Genomic DNA, 22,093 nt, shown 5'->3' on the forward strand with positions numbered 1-22,093 from the left:
CTTACCCCTTTGGACCAGGCCCAATTGATCCGGACCTGGACCAAATTGGGTGTCTACACTTACCATTTTCTTTTCTTCAAGCAAAGTAAGAAATACTCTTTATTATGGTCTAATCAAATAAATATGAATGAAGCAATTAATGGTAACTTTTATTTTTCAAAAGAAAAAACCATTAGCAAAAACTTGAAGTGATATAGAAAAGTAATGACATCTAAATTGATTAAAATTTATTATAAAATTTTTTTATTATATGAAATAAATATGATTTTAATAATATAATATAATATCATATAATTATCACAATTTTAAAACTTTAATACTATTTAATTATGTAATTATATTTCTAATTTTGTACACTAAGAAATATTAACTACTTAAAAGTGATATTTATAAATTGAATTTTGTTGTTAATACATTGTTTTCTTTTTTTGAATTTGGCGAGAATAATTACATTAAATGCAAAAAAAATTTCTTATAATGATTTTCCTAATGAGTAATTTTAAGGTCTTATTTTATTTTTGTTAATATATTATTTATAATAATAATTTTATATTAAATACAATAGTGAATAGTTAATATAGTCATTTTTTACACATCAAGTGAAGAAATATATATTTTATAAAACTGTAGTATCCCTTTCTTCAAAATACTATTCACAAAATTGAATTAAAAAAAAACAAGCTCTTTTTTTTTTAAGTTAAATTCATAATTAATTATTACATCCAATTAATCAATTGAAGAATTAGTAATTACATCGCTAAATAATTAATTAATAAATTATATAACTTAACTAAACAATCAAACTCACACACAATGACTCTTGAACATAGGATCTCAAGGTTTTATTAAATATATAATATAATTAGCTTGTGACATATGTGATGCATGAATTGTTTTATTTATTTAAATGTGTGTTTACATTGTAAAATTTGTATTTTCCTACAATTATATCTAATTCTTTAAAATTTTATGACATATATAAAATATAAATATATATTCAATTCACATGTCATAAGAAAATTAAACTTTACTATCATTATCTTGATCAAAATGTTAAAAACAAATTTAAATAAAAAAGAGATATTAGATAGGGATAAAAAGTAAAAAAGGATTGAATATAAATATAATATTGGTATTTTAGAAGAACATAAAATATAATATTGAATGATCAATTAAGTAATAAAAGAAATATTGAAATACCTTTACTAAATTATTGTTTTGATCAAAATATTGAAAAAAAATCAATTAAAAATGTGTGACAAACAAAAAATAAAGATTAAAAATGATATCAAAAGAAAAAAACCATCTAAGTAAAACAAACAACAAAATCACAAAAATAATACAAATCTTAAAGAAAAATTGCATACTAGGAAAAAATGACATAGCACATATTAATAATAGGGTAAAAATTATATGTGTTTTTTAAATTTAAAAATAAATTAATAATAAGGTATTTGAAAATTGAAAAAGATGGAAGAGATATGTGGGATTTTAAAGTTAGAGAGAATTTTTTTTGGTTTTAAATTTTTTGCATATTTATAGTAAAAAAATTGATAATTTAATTTGTTTTTAAATTTAGTATTATTTTAATTAAAAATTAATTACTTGGTTAATGAATGTTTTGTCATATATTTTTATTTATTTATATGATGTTGATCTAATCCTACACAAAAGTTTCAATTCCTTTCTATATAAAAAAATATTTTTAGTTATTTTATTCTTAATTATTTTCTTAAAAAAATTTATAAATATTTACCATTTTTCTATAGAAATCATAACATATAAGTACTATATTTGAAACATTGAAGAAATATGATTCTTGTAAATTATTTTACAACGTACTTACATAATTTAAATACAAAATAAAGATATGTATATGTTTTATATAAAAAATATTTAGTTAATTTTAGATGAGATTTCAATTTTTTTTTTTACTGTGATGGTCCCAATAACATTATCTCATCTAAATAAAGATAGAAATTCTCAATTACTTAACATAAAAAAATTTGAATAAATCTAATATTTTAAGATTTGACATATTTTTAAAATAATAATGAAATTATTTGATAAATATTTATAATTAAGAAATTATCCTACGTATTAATAATATAAATTATTCACATAAAATTATAAATAAACAAATTTTATTGAATAATTATGTAATTTATAATATGATATGATATATGATTACTATATAATATTAAAAGAGAATTTTTTTTTACACATATTAACCGAGTCTTTAGAATAAAATCTTTAACGAAATTCCTCTTTAATCAGTAGTCGTCACGACACCCTAAGTATAGCAGAGGGAATGCCACGACGCTTCCCCGCATGCCAAAATGAAACAAAAAACAGCGCGTAAAAGACACGGACCAATCTTGAAGCAACCAAGTATAGATCACTCACTTGTCTTGATTGAAATTTTTATTTGCAGTCATAATTTTAGTCATTTGTAACTAAAAAAATTATAATTTTGAATTACTTTATTATTTCTAATAAAATTATTTTGTAACCTTCAGCTTCCAATCACGTCCAATTTACCTTATCTTTTCTCACAACTTGATGCCAAGTTACCAACTAAACAAAATTCCATTTTTTTCCGTTTAAACCACCGAAGCTAGGCTCCATCTTTTCTCATTATCTAATGGTTAGTTACCGTTGAAGGCAATGCATCCGTTGCTAGTGATGAATCTGCAAGTGGCAAACAACTTAATGGTTCTCTGTCTTGTGAGTTGTTTGATCATTCAATACGACCTGCTTTCTAAACTCAAAAGTTAAAATAATAAAAAAATCCGTGAATTATTTTAATTTTTTAAAGGAATCTTTATATTTTTATTATATTTAAATAAACTCTTACATTTTAATTTGCATTTATATAAGCTCTTATTTCAAATGAAAACTTGATTTATGTTAAAGATTTATTTTAAGTACAAATTAAAAATTTATTTTGATGTAATTTAAAAATTAAAGATTTATCTAAATAAAGTGATAAAATTCAAAAAAAAAATTTTTGTTATGTTAACTAAATTCAAACTTATATTTGAGTTCTAATTTTTACATTCATGGTATGGGAAACTTGGAGATACTTCTCCATGTTTCCTTCAACTGTCCTTGAGTCTTAGTTTCCTTAGTTGCAGAGGCTATATTGTAAGTGCAAAAATGTTTACTTGATTGTATTGAACAATTTTTAAGAAAGTTAGAAATATAGATGTAATTGGCAAGATGGCTGCAATGAGTAAAATTGTGGTTGTAAATAAAATTTATCCTCTTGATTAATTAAATAGATACAGAGCATTCTAGAATAATTTTATAATCATACATATATTTATACATAATTTTAAATTTGTTAAAAATTCAGTTTAATTTAATAAAAAAGTTAGAAATAACTTAATTAATCGGACTTTATCCTTACCGAATAAAATTAATAAAAAAAATAAATTAGGAATAACTTCATCTATGAGCTTTCATAACAAAAATAGAACTAATTAAATTGAAGGATCCATAGATTCTCTTGAAAAGCTTGAATGATTATTGAAATGGAAGCCTGCATTTTGCCTATCCTTTTTTGTTTTATATTGTGGTTTGGTCCCTATGTCCCTTCTAGTCGTCTTTTTTCTTCTTTTATGTGTACTAATATGTAACGTCATGTTTCTAATGGAATTTCGTGATTCGGTAACCCACAAAAAAAAAAAAAAAAAACGAATTCCTTGATGTTTTAAACGAAATATTATTTTTTCTAATAAGAACAATCCGACTGCTAACAAATGATATAGAGATAATAAATAACAATTCCAAAAATATTTAATTTTTTTGTGAGTAATTGAACAATGAACTTGTAAAATATTTTAGCACTTTTATGCTTAAGGTTGACGTGATAAGAATTTTTTTTCATCGACTATCCAATCCAAATGAATGCCGGAGATTGTTTTGGTTTTATTACTTGTACATATGATGTAAAACCTAATATTGTTATAAAGAGGAAGAAACTATAAGAGCTAGCATACTTTACCTTCAAAGACAAAGTTTCATGAGAGAAAAAAAAGGGGAGAAAGAAAGATGAGTTCCCCACAAAATCAGCTAAGTTTGACCTCCATGTCTGAAGAGGAAGAAGCATTTGGATACGCTTGGTGTTTACGTTCGTCCGACATTTTGTGTTTTGTCCTGGATGCTGCCATCCAGCTTGGTGTCTTCGAAATCATAGCAAAAGCAGGCTCTGGTGCACATCTTTCCTCGTCCGAGATCGCTTCTCAGCTTCGTGCAAACAACCCTGAGGCACCTTCACTTCTGGATCGCGTGCTACGACTCCTTGCTTGCTACGATTTAATTACCTGCGTTACGCGCAACCTTGATGGAAATGAAGATGATAATAATAAGATTGAGAGGGTCTATGGACTTGCTCTGCCTGGAAAAGCATTTGTTCCTGATGAAAATAAAGGATCTTTGGCTGGTTTTACTTTCAGCAAGACCAAGATAGAAGCCTGGTGAGTAACTAGAGCTATATATGTCTAATCTAATCACTTTCATATTGCTTGTTCTGAGATTTGTTTGAATTTTAGCTATAGTTTCTTCTTTCTCTTATTATCCAATATTATATATATAAATAAGATAGTGATCATAGTTTTATTGCTTTGTTCTCTTTTTTTATACATATCACAAGCTCTTCCTCACCCCCAATGTGTGATGGGAGAAATTGTTAAGGTTATCATATGTCGGTTGTGCAAAAAATTAGAGGTCACTTTAATGTTGACAAGATCCAAAATCATGGTATCAAAGTCTGGTTGAGAACATCTCCCTATTAGCCAGGCATAGAAACTCTTCTCTAAAGCCTGATATGTGAAGGGGAAGATTATTGAAGTTATCTTACATCGGTTGTGAAAAAGGGCTAGTGGTCACTTTGTAAATATAAGGGAAAGCTTCACCCAAAGTCGCATAACAATAATTTTATTATTAGCTTTTTTTTTTATATAATATATAAAACTTGGAGCATTTGCATGTATTGTTGTGTGTATAGCCTATCCTTGAAAGATAAGATTCTTGATGGTGGGAATGTGTTTGAGAGACTTTACGGGGTGCAAATGCCGGTGTACCAATATATGAGCTTAAATCCAGAAATGGCGAGGAAATTTGACAGCACAATGACTAATATTTCAAAGATTGTTATGAAGAAAGTGTTGGATAAGTACCAAGGATTCCAAGGGATAACAACATTGGTAGACGTTGGAGGTGGATATGGCATTACTCTCAGCATGATCATCTCTATATACCCTTCCATTCGGGGCATTAACTACGACTTGCCTCACGTGATACAAGGGGCAACATCTTTTTGCGGTATGTGAAATTTAATTTCAATAAAAAAAAAAAAAAACCTCAATTTTAGTACATGCAATTTCTTAAAAGGAAAATTTATTAAATATTTGTTTATATACTGAGAGATTTATCGTGTATTAAAAAAAACTCAGAAAAAAGAAAAAATTTTCCCTTTACAAGACGATGGTTTTGAACTCTAATCAGATATGACTAATTTAATTTCTTTTTCTTGTCATTTCTTTTGCGGTTATTGCAGATTAATTAAAAACCAAAAATGCAATTTCCACCAATTATTCATATTTGCTAATATCCATAAAGGTAAAAAAGGAAACAAAGTCAATCATAGCAATTAGCAAAGAATTAGAAGACGTAAACCTTGAGTTTTGCCAAGACAATTCATCTATACATTTTTTGAAGTTAGGAGTTGAATTTTAATAAAATTAAGTTGCGATCCTTGGTACTTGCAAATTCTTCTTTCTCATTTCCCTTTAAACCTTTGTCTTTTTTGTAAAAAAAAAGAAAAAAAGAATTATAAGCCTTTTTTGTTTTTAATGAGTAAATCTTCAAAACATTGCAGGCATCGAACACATTGGAGGAGATATGTTCTCAAGTGTTCCTAAAGCAGATGCCATAATGATGAAGGTACGTATATTTTGATTGAGATGATACCTTTATGTTCAAAAATTCAGAAGATCGTCTATTCCCTTTTAAGTTGATAAATTATATTGCAATAACATTTTTTTTAACCATCCCATCAACAATAGACGGAATTAAAATTTGTCATACGAGCCATATTTTTATTAATCTAACAAATCATTATTATGTCAATAACATCTTGAGTTTGTGGCAAGAAAAAGATCCTAAAATTTTAAAATCTTAATTCCATTCAAATTACATTGTGCGTGAGTTTGATTCAATTATGTATATAATATAAATTGATGAAGCGAGAACAAAGGCAAACAAAAATAAGTTGAATTGTGTTTGGTAGGATGTACTTCACAATTGGAATGATGAACGTTGCTTAAAGGTGTTGAGAAACTGCTACGAGGCATTGGCGGACAAAGGGAAAGTGATTGTAGTGAGTTACGTGATGCATGAGGAACCACAGGCAAGTAATGGTGCTAAGTTTGTTTGTCATATGGACCTCTTCATGGCATTGCAAGATGGAGCAAAGCAAAGAACAGAAAGCCAATTCAAGGACTTGTCAAAGGCTGCTGGATTTTCAAACTTTCAACTTAGCTCTCGTATTTTCAATGCAATTGGTGTCATGGAATTCTACAAATGATTTTGCTTTAATTTGTTTTGTTTCTAATTAAGGTGTTTTGATGTTAATCCAGATTGAATAATAGTATAATGCATGGAAATGGTTCCACATCATGATCATCATTTTTCAAAATATTTTCAAGGTGTTGATTTAACTAAACTGTTCTATGGAAAATCTATATCTACAGTAAAAACTGTCCCCATTATCAACTGCATGGACAGATGAGCAATGTCCAAAAAATTGATTTAAGGAGTATTTTTGAGCTTTAATTTAATCTAAACATATATATAATTTTATTTATAATCTCATGTTTGCATGACACATGTCCTTTTTGGAATATATAAAAGAGGGATTCTTTTTGTTTGTTAAAGATAATCATAAAATTAAAGATAAGGATAAACGACGATAAGAAGAATGTTTCGTAACTAATTGCAAGTATGAAAAGGAGAAAAAAAAAAAAGAGAGAAACGTAAAAGAAATAACTGTTAGAAAAAATACATAAAAAAAAAATAATATAAGAGAATTTTTATTTTGAGGCATGAAAAATATTTTTTTTAAGATAATTATGCTTTTAAGATTTAACAAAACTTCAAATTCTCTAATAAGAAGCAGTGAAAATGATTATATTTAAAAATTTATTTATAATGAATGAATAAACATAAATTTTTATTCAGATGGTTATGATCTTCTGTATAGTCATGATCTTTATGAATAATAATCTATTTATATTTAAATAATTATGACTATTTGTCATATAATAATTGTTTCTGTTCAAATATAATTATTTAAAATATAAATAAAATTAATATAAAAATTAATTTTATTCATCAATAATTAAATCTTTCTATCTAATATGAGATGCATCACCTTCTAAACTACTAATAATCTCTCACTAGTTTAGAATATTGGTATTTAATTTTTAACCTTTTATACGAATAAATATTATGAATATAAAAAAGTATCTTTTAATTTAAACATTCAATTAGCTTATATATCTTAGAATTCTAACGAAATTGAAGGTATCCGCAAATTAAACCTCAATTCGTACTATTAGAATTAAAATTATACTATACATAATACTTATTTACTCTTATATTAGAAGTTTATAACTGATTTTGGCACTACTATGACTATGTGCTTATCCTATTTATAAATATTTACAAGAAAGACCTCAATTCTTTTTATTGAAGTGACAACACTTCTATGTTTATATGGATAGAGTTTCTATTATGTCTCCATTGCTTTAGATATTTAAGAGTATAAAAACTCATCCTCCTCACGTAATAGATCATATTAGTTTATAAATTTTGAATGAATTTTATCGGTGCTTAACGAACACATATCAATAACTTGTTTTTACCCAATAAACTTTGTAATTAGAGGTTATTAATTCAAAGTTGGGTTCTCATTATTAGTGTCTAATAGTAAGAATCTAAATCCATTCTACTTGTAATACTACTAACCAAATATCTTGAAATTCATTTTTTTATGGTAATTATCCCAATTTGAAATTGAATCTCTAATATAATTACTTCAAGCTAATATGTCCAAACTTTTCATTTTGCATATCATTTATATGCCCCAAACATTGTTGCCTCATTCTTATCATTTAAAAAATAGTCGATTTTAGTTGTGGCCACAACTTTATACTCATAAATTTCAACCATTCTATTTCTATATTTTTATACATTTTTAATATAATTATACTTCTAGTACAATTAGATAAACTCAATGAATAAACTAAACTATCTTAATCCTTTTAATATTTTTAAAGACCTTTTTATGATTTTACTTTAATAAGTGTCTAAATTTATTAGCTTTTATAATTTGCTCATAGAATTATAATGAAATCTTACAACACTATGATAGCAATTTTTTTGTTATTCTTATCACCCTCACCATGTGCAAATAGCATTCTTTTATTAAAGAATGTCTCATTCAATTGTCAAGATATCATTTATACTTAATCAAGTTGTCATTTCATTTATCTTATTATTATTTGATAATTTTTTTTTAAGTAAGAGGCCTCTAAATCCACACTTATGAAAAATAACTAGCAAATATCTTAATATTTCTATAAAAATTTCAAAATTTTTATATTTTAACTCAATATAAAAGTTTACATCAATAGGTAGATTGAATTTATCCCTACTTGAGATTAAATCTCTAATATAGTCACTTCAAATTAATATGTTCAAACTTTTCATTTTGCATGTCATTTATATGTTCCAGGCATTATTGCCTCATTCTTATCATTTAAAAAAAAAGTCGATTTTAGTTGTGACCACAACTTTATACTCGTAAATTTCAACCATTCTATTTCTATACTTTTATACATCTTTAATACAATTATACTTTTAGTATAATTGGATAAACTCAATGAATAAACTAAACTATTTTAGTCCTTTTAAGATTTTTAAAGACTTTTTTATGATTTTACTTTAATAAATGTCTAAATTTATTAGCTTTTATAATTTGCCTGTAAAATTGTAATGAAATCTTATAACACTATAGTGGCAATTTTTTTTTTTAATTCTTATCACCCTTACCATATGCAAATATACATTCTTTTATTAAAGAATATCTCATTAAATTGTCAAGATATCATATATACTTAATCAAGTTGTCATTTCATTTATCTTTTTATTATTTGATGGTTTTTTTTTTTAAATAGAAGGCCTCTAAATCCACCTTTAATGAAAGATAACTAGCAAATATCTTAATATTTCTATAAAAATTTCAAAACTTTTATATTTTAACTCAATATAAAAGTTTACATCAATAGGTAGATTTCAAATATAATCATGCTTCTATAATATCTTTTTGAGACTTTTTATGTAAATTCATAAATATTTATTATGAATCTATTTCATCATGGACATTATTAATAATTTTTATTACCATGAACAAAACCATTTTCATCACCCAAATGGATTAAATAACATTTCTTTTGCTATTATAAAAGTTTTCATATTCACTAGGTTTTTGAATTACTCATAGCTTCCAAAGTAAATATACTTTGAAATTTTCACTATATAAAACTATAGATGATAAATCATTTGTACAATCCATGAATTAGACCATATATATAACAAAAAATTACTATAATGTGATCAAAATTGTAGCATTAATTTTGGCTTATGGCTATTCTAAGCCAGCCATAATAATCCACATCATACCTACAAATCATGTAGATTTAGTTATTGAAGTTATCTCATTTATAATGATGGTTTTTAGTGAAAACTAACTATCTTAAATATTATCATGAGTTTCTAATGCATATATTAATTGTCCAATAGCAAATTTCAAGTTCATGAGTATTGAAACCTCTAAACTTGATTTCAAAATTTTATGAGAACTTTATTTCTCAACTATTGTGCAGCCTATATATCTTTATTATTGACCACTTTTAATTGGTCATAACATTTTTAAATATATAATAAATTCAAACTTTACTTATAGGACTAATATGCCTATGTACAATAAGAGTCCATAATATATTTAACTCCAATTTCAAATACTTTCACAATCATTTTGTGATTAATATGTTCATATTAAATCAACATATCAACGCAAGTCATGAAACATGAATCCAAATAATCATTTTCATAAAATAGTATAAACAATAATTATAATATGTGTTTTACTCATATTTCATGCAAAAACTCGTGATGAATTTGCATTGGTTAAATCATTAATTGGCTACCTCAAAGGCTTACGGCTTTCACAAATCAATATTATTATCTAAGCCTATATATTAATTTGGTATATAATTAACCACATCCTTGCCACTATCATGAAACTATTGAAAACCTCAAAAACTTGTTCATTTTTCATTTTAACAGCCTATAAAAAGGCTATTTTTTTTGTATAAAAAGTAAAACATCTTCATTGTCTTTAACCAATAATGTATTAATTGGACAATGGCATTCTATCTCTATAGTCCATATCTTTCTTATATGTATAAGAAAAAAAATTTCATCCCATTTAATTCATTTTTGTAATATATGGCAAACTATACCAATGTTTTTCATGCCATCACAAAATGGAATTAAACACTTGCATATATTGATACCTTTGAAACATTGAATTTGCATGTTCTTTTCTAATTTATAAATATGGCTAATTAAACATTGATGAGTATCCTTCAAAATGCTAGTAATAGACAAATGCTTCAATATTTTTAATGACATGCCTTTTTCTTAATCAATATCCCATACACAAAAAGCAACAATGTTTTTGTGCAACCATTGATTAACTTTTTTATGGCTATTTATGATTTTCACTTTGTGATTGTTCACAATAAAATTTTATTTTATAAAATCACTTTTATTGTAATGCACCCAGCAAGCCAAATACATGTCACACTGCCTATGTTTTTAATAATAACAATTATTTGGGTTATTATCCACTAATTAATCTATAAAACACCTTATCTTAATAATAATTATCCACATATATCAATTTAATTTTAATTGATCTTCATGAAAATTAAACACTAGTCAGATTTTGAACCAATAATAAATTAAAAAAAATATATCAACATTTGATTTATAAATGACCAACAAATATAGAACTATACAAATAGCTTGACTCAACTTATTATCTCAATTTTGGTGCCATAATTTAAAAATAAAACTAATCTTGCAGTCAAATATTATTTTCTACATATATTCTCTACTTACATCTAATTTTTCATGGTAAATTTCTTTACCCATTTTTGATTGTTTTTATAGAAACTATGAAACAATTTGCCTGTTTTATATATAAATAAGACATGACAATTAAACAATTGACCATTCCATTAGAACTCAATTTAATTCATCACTTAATAACAAACGATAATTCTTTTGATCGTAGATCAATTCATATCTTTCTTTTTTATGTTTTCAGGCTATTTTTCATCCCAATTTTTATAAGCATCAATTTTTTAAACAGATATAATACAATTTATTAAATCCAATTGTGGAGCCAATTTCAGTATATGCATAAACTTATACAATATAATTAATATTTTGCATATTATGATTTGACTTTACACACTAATGAAATTCATTGTTACTATATTTATCTCATCCAATCAAAATTTTTTTACTAGCAATTATGTAAAAAATAAAATACATACCTCTAATGAAGATCTTTATAAAAATTAATATTTTGGTCCATAGAAACATTAATCTTTTGACACTCTGAGCCTTCTCTAATATTAATCTCCAAATCATACCAATTTCTTTTCCTTCTATCTTCTTTATACAAAATATAAATTTATCATAATTGCCTTTAAATTGTTAGAAAAAATAAATAAAAGAATAGCAATAATAGAAAAGAATTTTGGCTTTAAGGTGTGAAAAACACTTTGTTAAAGGCAATTATGCTTTTAGGAGACAATAAAGTCTCAAACTCTTCAATCAGAAGCAATGAAAATGGTTATATTGAAAGATTTATTTATAATGAATGAACAGACATAAACTTCTATTCAAATGGTTATAACTTTTTGTATAATCATGACCTTTATAAATAATAATCTATTTATATTCAAATAGTTATGACCATTTGTCATATGATAATTATTTTTGTTCAAACATAATTATTTAAAATATGAATAAAATTAATACAAAAATTAATTTTATTTATCAATAATTAAATTTTTTAATCATATAAGAGATGTATCACATTTTAAACTACCAACAACAACCAAAATGAATTAGTCCAAGCCAATCCTTGCCTCTGTCAGATTTAAAAACTCGTTTCTCCCCTCCTAAATCAACTCAACTCCTTGCTTTTCCTCTCAGGTGAATTGTTTCTCTCACTTTTCTTAACTTCTCTCACTTCAACCACACTCTTCTCATTTACTAAACTTTCATCAAAGGTTTTACTTCTTTACAAAACCCAACTCCTTGTTCCATCTAATATTTACCAATGACTAGTCTGATGAGTAAGAGGACCCAAAAATAGCATCGAATTTCTTCAATTGGGCACGTAAAAATAACGAAGTTTCTCACAATTCTTTTGTTTGTAGCTTTATACTTAGAATTTATGCTAATAAGATAGAATGAAAGAGTTTTAAATGAATTTAAGGGAAATGAAAGACCAAAATAGGAATTTAATATTTTAATTGTTATTTTGTTGTATATTTCATTACAGGAGATTGATTTCAAAATCATGATTAAAATCTTCTACTTAAATTGATGATTTGTGTTCGTTTTAGGCAGCTATTAGAACTATTGAAGATAGTCTTACAATAATAAATATTAAAACTCATATAACGGTCATGTTAACTCTCATATTGAGCTGTTAGTTCTAATCTAGAATTTGTTAGTCAATTTCTTAAGTAGTTTTCTTAGTTCTTTAAAACTTATTCATTAAGTGAATGTTTTCTAAAGATAGAATTACAACAAAATATAAAACCTCAATTCTTTTGTTACTCATTTAAATTTGGCAAAACCAAATACTTCTATGCATGTTTTTAGAAGTTATAGAGTTTCTTATGTTAGTAAGTTAATTTTATTTATGTTTATAGGAGATTGTTTAATTTGAGTGTTGATTTTTTTTGTTGTTACAAGTAACTTTTTTATTATGTGACTACCAATTAAAGTCTTATAATTCTTATTATCATTGTTAAAAGAATGACAATAAAGTTCTTTTAGTATCCTTATATTAACCCTTTCATGTGGTAGACGTAATGAAGCTATAGAGATTGAGAAATGAACCTAAATTATTATGTTTGACCTTTTCATATGCTAGACATTGTTTATACATGACACCTTGAGAGGGCATCAAAACAAAATAGTTTGGTGCTTTGCATGTTTTAAATTTGAAAATTGAGTGTACAAAATGTAATGATCTATAGATTTATGTTTTGAATTCAATGTTGTAACCAGTCTTTTAGTTGTTTGTGTATATGGGTGGATGTTGCATTTTCTGTTATGATTTTTTTATTAGTTCTTTTTTTCCCTTAAAAATTCCAACAAAATTAGAGCGACAATAAAATAATGAATAACAAAGTCTTGAATTTCTAAAACAATGTGACTATCAAACTGGAATAAGTTAATTTCGATAGAGAGAAATATCTTGGTTTGCAAGATACATATGATTTATTCTGAATGATTGAATATGGGTGTTCAAATTAGTGGTAATGACTGAAAACTCTACTGGACATGGTTTTTCCAACCATTCTTTTAGTTTGCAACAATACAAATTTCTAACACTTTCATTTTGTTGCTATAACATTGACAAATTATTTCATTTTCTTTTTTTCCCAATAGCCAAATAAATTTTCAAAGGTAGCAAAATGATTTGGGAATTGAAAGGCTGATAGTTGTTGGTACTTAGTAGTCATGGCCTTAAAAGTTACTACTTAAAAGCTTGGTATTTGACAAGAACTTTCATAAACCTAAAGGGTCCATAATTACTATACACACGATCAGTCACAGTAATTTAAAAACAATGTTGAATGTGATAGGTACAACATATAAGCCTAGCTTCCATGTCTTTTAAATGCTTTAAGTTTTATTTTTTTTTTCAATGTTTTGGTGCTTTCATTTTTAAAATTTTCAGCTCTAATGGGACAATTTTTTTTTAAGCTTAAAGTTTTTAGAGAATTTGAGGTAAATCAAAAAGATTTTTTTTAAATCTTAAATTTTAATGAATCAGAATTATTATTTTATTTTTAATTGAATTTAATGAAATATGAATAAGTAAGCAGCAAAGATAAATGGTGAATCCTATTGTATTTTTATTTTTGTTTTTCATTTGTTTAAAATAATCATGATTTATAGTAATGAAAAATGAACTTTTTTTTTTTTAATTTGTATTTGTCCGTTTGAATGTTATGTAGGAATTTGTTTGTATGTGTGCATATTAAATGTTATGTTGTTTTGTTCTTATGGATTGTTTTCATTAAAATATTCTCTCTTTGTTAATTATATTTTTTGATAAAGTTATTATTAAACAATTGATAAAAGGTACATTTTCACCTAATTAGTTCAAATATAGTTCTATGATTTTTTACATTATGATATTACTGATAATATTAATTGTAATTAGTAGTATTGATGTCTTTTTTTATTTTAAAAAAATGTGAATTACATTCGAATTATGTTAATTGAAAATAATTGAAAATAAATTCCTTATTCTATCTCTTTTTATTGAAAGATTTTATAATTTATAGGAGTGAATTAAGTTAGAAGAAATGAAAAAAAAATATCTTTGTGCATTGTTAGTGGATTTATTTTTTGATATTAAACTCATATGCAATTCAAATTGTTTGTCCCTTTTGATTGGTTTGGGACTTTTTTTTTTTTTTGGGGGGGGGGGTTAAATTACCAATTTTATTTAATTTTACATATTCTTATTGATCAATACGTAATTATTATTTAATTACATTATATTCGTTTTATGAGCCCGCAGCGAAGCGCGGGTATCATGCTAGTTAGTGTCAAAGTTGTAATTTAGGAGTACATACGCACACTGCATTCCTTTATTAAGAGGCTTCGTTTTGGGGGTTTTAGGGTTTTTATTTTCTTCTTATAGTTTTATTCTTTCTCTCAACCAAAAATGACTGCTCAGACGGACAAAGAGATCGAAGAGATCCTCGCTGCCCATCTGGACCAACAGAAAATCGATGTATCGTTTTCCATTATCTCCCCCTTTGATTTCCTAAAATTAATGGTTTTTTCCTTTTATTGATTTTCATTTTCATTTTATTTTGGGTTCACAGTCCGAACAACCTGTAGTTGAAGATGACGACGACGACGACGACGACGACGATGAGGACGATGACAAGGATGAAGATGATGCTGAAGGTGAATTTTCGTATTCATTTGTTACATTTTTAGCTTTGGGTTGAAATATTTTCAATAATGTTTTGGTATTTGATTTAATTGTGTCTGTTTAGTTTGTTCTTTTATTGTAGTTCAATTTGATTTATGTATGGAGATTTGGTAAAAAATTTTAAGATGCATGGATAAGCGAGCTGGCTCGATTGTTTTGGGATTATGCCACTTGACGACTTCCCTGTCAAGTTGATCTCGAGTAGTTCAACTAGTGGGTTTAGCCCTGTTCACGAACCTTGAATTTGTGCTCGAAGCACCTTCGATTCAAGCTTTTTACTGTTTTGACTCGGATAGACTCAATTGTGTTCGTGCATTAAGCTTTGTTATTGATATTAGTGCTACTGCTATGAATTATAACCCAGAAACCTGCATGTGTAGTTGTTTTTTTTTCCCCTTCTTCAGATGTAGGAATTTATCCTGTGAGTTGAAAGAAAATGAGCTCTGTGGTAATTGTGTATTAAATGGTGATTTTGATGGATTTGGATACTGTCTCATGTTCATATATGAAAAGATTAAACCGTCAATGTGTAAAGTTCTTAATGCTGCAAAATGTCTTAATGTGTCATAAAGAGTTTCTTGGCTAGCTTAAGGCATCTATTATTGACCAAATTAACGTGGCACAAGTTCCATGGATCACTGTGTTAAGAATGTCACATTCGGGGAATGACAAGTATGTTAATTGGAGAAGTGCTCTTTATAGAAATGAGTGATCCATTGAACGTTGGTAGTTTTTCTTCTATTCCTTTAGAGATTCATTTTTTCTACTGTATGTACTATCAGGACATCATGATGGAGATGGAAGTGGTAGGTCAAAGCAAAGCAGAAGTGAAAAGAAGAGTCGCAAAGCAATGTTGAAGCTTGGGATGAAACCAATTCCAGGTGTTAGCCGGGTTACTGTCAAGAAGAGCAAGAATGTCAGTCCCCTTTCCATATTACTATCCATTCATTACTTCCTTGCCTTATAAATTATAGTGTTTATTAAGATAACTGATTTTGCTGTTGAACTTAGATCTTATTTATCATTTCAAAACCGGATGTCTTCAAGAGCCCTGCATCAGATACCTATGTGATCTTTGGAGAGGCTAAGATTGAGGATTTAAGCTCACAATTGCAGACTCAGGCTGCTGAGCAATTTAAGGCACCTGATCTCAGCCATGTGGTCTCCAAACCTGAGTCATCAACCCTGGCCCAGGATGATGAAGAAGTAGATGAGACTGGAGTTGAGCCCAAGGACATTGAGTTGGTGATGACACAAGCAGGAGTCTCCAGGTCGAAGGCTGTCAAGGCACTCAAGGCAGCAGATGGAGACATTGTTTCTGCTATAATGGAGCTAACAACCTAAGAATGGTGTTAGTGGCATGTGATGGACTTGGTCGTAGTTAATTTGGTTTGTGAGAATTGTGTGTTCCATGTTGGATATCCCTTTTGTTTTTCAAGTTTCTTTTTAAATGTCATCTTTTCCCTTTTCTTCTTACTGTTATACTAGTAAAAACCATTTGGGATTTTCTCTTCTTTGATGGGTGGAGCTTTTAGTATACTATCAAGTTTTGGTTAGTTAGAAACATTTTTTACCTCAAATTTTTACAGCTTGGGCCAACCATATGTCCGTCCTTGAAGATGTCAAAGACGTGACGCTTTTGGAGCGATCAAAAGGATGCGAATAAGATCCTGTTGCAGACAAATAATAGAGTTTTCCTCAGGAATGACCTTAAACAGTGAAATGACAGAGAGCAGACGGTTACTTTCATTTCCGAAATGCGAAGGCCAGTTGTTGGGAAGGTCTTGATTCACCAGGCGCTGATAGTGACTTTGACAATGGAGTTACATCAATTGTATTGCCATATTTCCGTAATTAACCCTGTATTGCAAAATAATAAAATAATAATTATTTTATCTCATGTTAATTTATATTTAAAACGAAAAAAATTTGTAAAAAAATTAATCATTTTCTTTTTTAAAATGATTTAATCTTCTCAAAATGAAAAAATTTTAAAATTTACATAAATAATTTAAATAATATAAAATTAAAAAAAATAATTTTAATTAATAAATAAAATTATTTTATCTTAATTTTTACACACATAAAATGATATTATTTAATTTAATTTTAAATGTGATATCATATTATCATATTCTATTTATGATTTTGTGCACTAATCGTGACATGAGAACTATATCTAAGACATACACGTCAATATCTGCACGTTGCAAATGCTCGTCTTATCTCTGTTTAAACTCTTGAACATGTTGGTAAGAACCGTTTGTATTATGAACAATACAAAGAAGAGAAGGATAGAGAGAAGACGTCGAACACTCAGAAAGCCACATGCATATATGATTTACATCTTTTGTGAAGCCTGTCTTATTGTTATAGACACTTAGACCAACTCCAAACATGGCATAAAGCATTTTAGATACCACAAAGAAGATTATTTTAATTCCGAATCTTAATTTAATTTATTTATATAATCACTCTTAAAAGGTAACATTTAATATATCTGACTTTTGAAATTAAAATATCAACACCTGCAATCTTTTCCTTAGTCCCCAAACTGCTGTCTTATATGTAACAAAAAAAAGATATAAAAGCTAAAAAAATTTCTATCAATCCGGTAAGTTCTAGGGTGCAATAACTTTTGCTACACGAAATGTGAGAATCTAGATGTCCTTCAAGAACCATATATTATAAACTGAACAAGAATTTTATTAAATTCAATTGGTTGGGCATGGTGAAACTCTGAAAGGACACTGGTAGAAGAAACTAAATCCCACAGTTGCTGATAAAATATAAATGGTAATAAGCGCAAAGAGGAAAAAATGTAGGAAGTTTGTCATTTGGTTGGTATTCCAGATCTCCATTGAGACACTTATTTTCGAGTGATAGAAGATGAATAAAGTTTTGTGGCCTGCTTAATCTCCAGGCAGTTCTAGCATCTCCAAAGAAATAAGAGTACATTACATTTCTAACTCAAATTTTGAGGCACTACACAACACTTGCACATGTATCTTAAGCTTTTGTATTTGCAACCAAAATTGCGCAGCTAAGATTTAACAGGACATAAGACTAACCAAATATTGAAGCTGGTGAGAACCAAAAATAGCCAGCTTTATGCCCAAAGCATTGTCACAACCAAAAACAGCACGAAAGCCAGCCCAAAACAAAATCCTACAATCACCATGAAAGCCTGCAGACATTTTAAAAGGGTTACGATGCTTGCTAATGGAATAATATAGGAGAATTTCCAAGTTGAACTGTCATGTACCTTTCCCTGAGATTCAAACTTAAATTTGACAGTGAACCATGACAATCCTCTGTCTACAAATGGGGCAAAAGCAAGGGCCCTGCGATAAAAGCACCTACCTAGAATTACATGGTTCTTGATGGAGAATGAAGCACTTTAAAAAGTTTGCAGAACAAAAGAAATTTATTTGATTGATGGCTACCAAGGATTTAAAATGAAAACATCTTGTAGCGATTTCATATTTACAGTAAGAGACAGATAGAACAGTCTTATGAAACCATTAAGAAGACTTAACAAACAATTACGATCACTTGACCAGAATAATCATGGAATAGATTAGAATGAGGCACAAGGAGTTGGCGTAGACTAGAGCTAGATTACCAGAAGTTACTAAAAAATAATCCACAACACAATGTAAAACAGACCAACTCAATTCCAGCATTTGGCTCAGTAAAAGAATGCCACCAAACCTATGTGTATGGAGATCACCCATTTACATAAGAAAGGATCCTTTCTTCCTCTCATCCCCACAAAAAAGGTAGAATGAAAAAATATTTACAAAAAGTTCCTTCTGCTTTTATGTTCTGTGTATGTTATGAGATGGTTATGAATTTCCTTTAACCTCAAGACTTCCTCAACATGTTCTTGGGCTAGTAGTCCTTATTAATCAATTTAATCCATGTTGTAGATAGCTTAGCTTAATGACTTGGATATGGAGATGATTAAAGGTTATATTCTCTTAACCTTCCTCAAAGTACATGACATAGATGAAGCTGCAACATATAGGAGCATAAAAAACTAGCACTTAACAGTGCAGAAATTGAACAAACAAATAAATGGATTTAATTAGATTCAAATTACTACCAATTGAGCACCAATGGGAAAGTATCGGTTGTTCTGAAGATTCTGACGTAACTAATTGTTAAGGAAAGACATTTGAATTCTATCAACTTACCCTCCAGCTCTAACAAGCTTAGTCACTTGGCTTCCAGCCCAAACCATGGCCATAACCTTGAGAAATCTGCGAGGAATGAGATTGCTCATACCATCTGTATTCTCATAAATGATGAAGAGGATGAGATACTACCTCTCAACAGCAGCCATATAACCCATTCTTCCAGGGACTGGGGCAACATAGAACCTAAAAAGGAAGCAAAACCGCTCCTTGTTACAATGACTACATTAGAATACACAATAGAGCACCTAAGTAAGATGATTATATATGAACCAGTGAATATTTCAATCATTAATCTTGAACAAAATGATGATATCAGTGCTGTTGGGAAGTGGGAACTGGAGAGATTATCATGCCTTATTGAAATATCATTTTAGCCAAATTACAGCATATAGAAAAGAGTAACATTGATTCAGATTGGCTCTTGTTCATAGTTCCTTTTCAATGTATAGGCAACATGAAATCCGTTTTGCACTCAATGCAAAAATACAGGGTTGACAAGATAAATAAGACACTTTGTGTCCTCACAATAAATAGGAGAAGAACATTAACGTGATACAAAATCAAATCCAAATAATATTTTACACATGCCAAATGACTTGTGACAGGCCATCATGAATGTTTAGAGTCCATAATTTTATAAATTAAAATGCATATGCCAAATTAAATCATGAATTAACAGGGATGCATATTTTACTCACCACACCAAGAGAAAGGTAGTAAGATAGTAAGCTGTGTTCAGTAGCCCATAAGACAGTACTCCAGAAATTCCATATCTCTTCAACTTCTTCAACACCCTGAGAACCCAAGAACAAAAACAAACAAAGAAATTAGGCCTACATATCCTCACCCCTCTCCCTTTTTTTTTTTGTTCATAGTATGGATTCATAAGTAAAAAAAAAAAAAATGAAGTCAAGATGTGAAAGCAAGATTTTTTACTGCTACCATTGTGATAGAAGACAGCTATGTGAAGAAAGATTAATCCATTAAGACATTTTCTTTAACACATATCCCCATATTCTTTGGTGGCCTTACAAAAAAAGATAGAAATGAATAAAATGCTCTCAAAAGAAAATAAAGCTATTGGTATAGTTCTCATTTATGATGAAAATCCGTGTCATATATCTAAATAATAATTGCATTTGGTGTTACATATCATTTTAAGAGAGAAGAGAAAAAGAAAAGGAAATAATAAACCAAATGAATATAAACCTAGCATAAAAAGATTATAGTTTGAAAAAACAGTTCACTGTTAGCATCCAACAGTTGTGGTAATACAAGCATTCTTTATCAAAATACCCAATCAATGAATGACATTCTGTCTTTAATAAAATTAGAAGAAATTCTAGAACAACCAAGTTTGGCTGTGTATATCTCAATGACAGAGATTTAGAGCAAACAGAAAAAGAAGGCCGCACAAGTACATGCATCAAGTAATAGGAAGACCTTCCGAAGTTGGTGATTAAAATTGCGATTAACAATATATTTCAATAAAATAAATCATTAGTCAATAGTCATTTAACACAAATTAGAAAGGAAAGTAGTAAATACTCTTTAGATGAAAAAGATTCTCCATTTCTACTCTCACCCTTTCCTGTCATTGAACCTTTAAATCGAAAAATGACAGATAAATAAACAAGTTATTTTCTTGTTAAACAAAAAAGTCATATAAATAAACAACATCCCCTTTTTTGTACAATGTCTATTTCCAATACCTTCATTGTTTGTTGAGTAGTTGCTATTATCAGTTGGATCATAAACCTAGAAACACACCATTAATATAAAAATTAAATTAATTAAAAATTAATAGGAGCCAAATAACATATATTAAATTAAAAAAATTAAAAATTTAACAAATAACAAATCAAGCAATAAAAAAAAGAAAAGAAATTTCCCAATTCAACAAATAAGTTATAATAATCACGGAAAATCATGCAAGAAACGGTAATTGAATTCCGCTTACAAAGTTGTTATGGCCGTCGATTGAGCACGAAAGTTTCCTGAAATTCTGATAGACAAGGCTCTTGGATTTGTAAATACCGGGAAAGGTTAAAAAGGAGATTTGATTGAAACCCTAAAACCAAATAAAAAAACAGTTATATTAGTAAAATTAGAGAGAAAAAAGAAGACTTGAATAGGAAAATTAGTACAAAAAATAGAAAGAGAAAGCAGAAATTTTTACGCTTTGAGGGAAGAGGCGAGCGGTGTTTGGTGTGAGTTTGAGCGAGAGAGACATTACTTCCACAAGGATAAAATGGCGGGATGATAACAATTTGGGGAATATTTGTTTTTTTTTTTTTTTTTGGGATTAAAAAATTAGCAATCAACTCTTAAAATTTCTCAATGACCCGTATCAAACAAGTTAAGCTTGCATTCATATCTCTATTTTAAGTAAAGAAGGATAAGTAGTGAACAGAATTAAATTTTGGGCTTTAGAAATGCATAAACTAAAAGGACCCAGTCCAGCCTAGGTTAGCCCAGATCAGCCCAA

At 28.0% G+C, this 22,093-nt stretch overlaps 3 protein-coding genes across 5 annotated transcripts; 2 read left to right on the forward strand and 1 right to left on the reverse strand.

Annotated features, from left to right (window-relative positions):
- Positions 1–3,513: 3,513 nt before the first annotated feature.
- On the forward strand, positions 3,514–6,684 carry LOC111295573 (caffeic acid 3-O-methyltransferase-like). The gene is made up of 4 exons (XM_022889110.2): positions 3,514–4,481; positions 5,012–5,328; positions 5,885–5,949; positions 6,296–6,684. Exons 1-4 carry the CDS (start codon positions 4,057–4,059, stop codon positions 6,590–6,592), a joined length of 1,104 nt encoding a protein of 367 aa, XP_022744845.2. The 5' UTR covers positions 3,514–4,056; the 3' UTR covers positions 6,593–6,684.
- An 8,395-nt stretch (positions 6,685–15,079) lies between these two features.
- On the forward strand, positions 15,080–16,922 carry LOC111295552 (nascent polypeptide-associated complex subunit alpha-like protein 1). Its single transcript, XM_022889084.2, has 4 exons — positions 15,080–15,196; positions 15,291–15,375; positions 16,186–16,319; positions 16,415–16,922. The coding sequence occupies exons 1-4, from the start codon at positions 15,128–15,130 to the stop codon at positions 16,745–16,747; spliced, it is 621 nt and encodes a 206-aa protein (XP_022744819.1). The 5' UTR covers positions 15,080–15,127; the 3' UTR covers positions 16,748–16,922.
- A 10-nt stretch (positions 16,923–16,932) lies between these two features.
- LOC111295551 (Gag-Pol polyprotein/retrotransposon) lies at positions 16,933–21,974 on the reverse strand. 3 transcript variants are annotated; one of them, XM_022889082.2, is made up of 10 exons: positions 21,785–21,973; positions 21,566–21,676; positions 21,318–21,363; positions 21,154–21,208; positions 20,304–20,399; positions 19,735–19,788; positions 19,603–19,668; positions 18,669–18,747; positions 18,475–18,590; positions 16,933–17,263 (listed from the first exon to the last, which is right to left on the reverse strand). In XM_022889082.2, exons 1-9 carry the CDS (start codon positions 21,836–21,838, stop codon positions 18,513–18,515), a joined length of 639 nt encoding a protein of 212 aa, XP_022744817.2. In that variant the 5' UTR covers positions 21,839–21,973; the 3' UTR covers positions 16,933–17,263; positions 18,475–18,512. The 3 variants fall into 3 exon arrangements, with proteins under 3 accessions (XP_022744817.2, XP_022744818.2, XP_022744816.2); XM_022889081.2 differs by lacking the exon at positions 16,933–17,263 and having other exon boundaries at positions 18,216–18,590; positions 21,785–21,972; XM_022889083.2 differs by lacking the exons at positions 18,475–18,590; positions 18,669–18,747 and having other exon boundaries at positions 21,785–21,974.
- Positions 21,975–22,093: the final 119 nt, after the last annotated feature.

This window comes from Durio zibethinus, chromosome 14 (genome assembly GCF_047325235.1).
Source record: "Durio zibethinus cultivar Kanyao isolate XHJ-2024 chromosome 14, ASM4732523v1, whole genome shotgun sequence".
Classification (NCBI taxonomy): Eukaryota; Viridiplantae; Streptophyta; class Magnoliopsida; order Malvales; family Malvaceae; genus Durio; species Durio zibethinus.

Coding starts and splice junctions, on each gene's coding strand:
- LOC111295573 (XM_022889110.2), top strand. CDS start 4,057: ATGAGTTCCCCACAAAATCAGCTAAGTTTGACCTCCATGTCTGAAGAG. Junction 4,482..5,011: donor AAGACCAAGATAGAAGCCTG/GTGAGTAACTAG, acceptor TTGTGTGTATAG/CCTATCCTTGAAAGATAAGA. Junction 5,950..6,295: donor CAGATGCCATAATGATGAAG/GTACGTATATTT, acceptor TGTGTTTGGTAG/GATGTACTTCACAATTGGAA.
- LOC111295552 (XM_022889084.2), top strand. CDS start 15,128: ATGACTGCTCAGACGGACAAAGAGATCGAAGAGATCCTCGCTGCCCAT. Junction 15,197..15,290: donor TGGACCAACAGAAAATCGAT/GTATCGTTTTCC, acceptor TTGGGTTCACAG/TCCGAACAACCTGTAGTTGA. Junction 15,376..16,185: donor GGATGAAGATGATGCTGAAG/GTGAATTTTCGT, acceptor ATGTACTATCAG/GACATCATGATGGAGATGGA.
- LOC111295551 (XM_022889082.2), bottom strand. CDS start 21,838: ATGTCTCTCTCGCTCAAACTCACACCAAACACCGCTCGCCTCTTCCCT. Junction 19,789..20,303: donor ACTACCTTTCTCTTGGTGTG/GTGAGTAAAATA, acceptor CTTCCTTTTTAG/GTTCTATGTTGCCCCAGTCC. Junction 18,591..18,668: donor AGTTTGAATCTCAGGGAAAG/GTACATGACAGT, acceptor AAATGTCTGCAG/GCTTTCATGGTGATTGTAGG.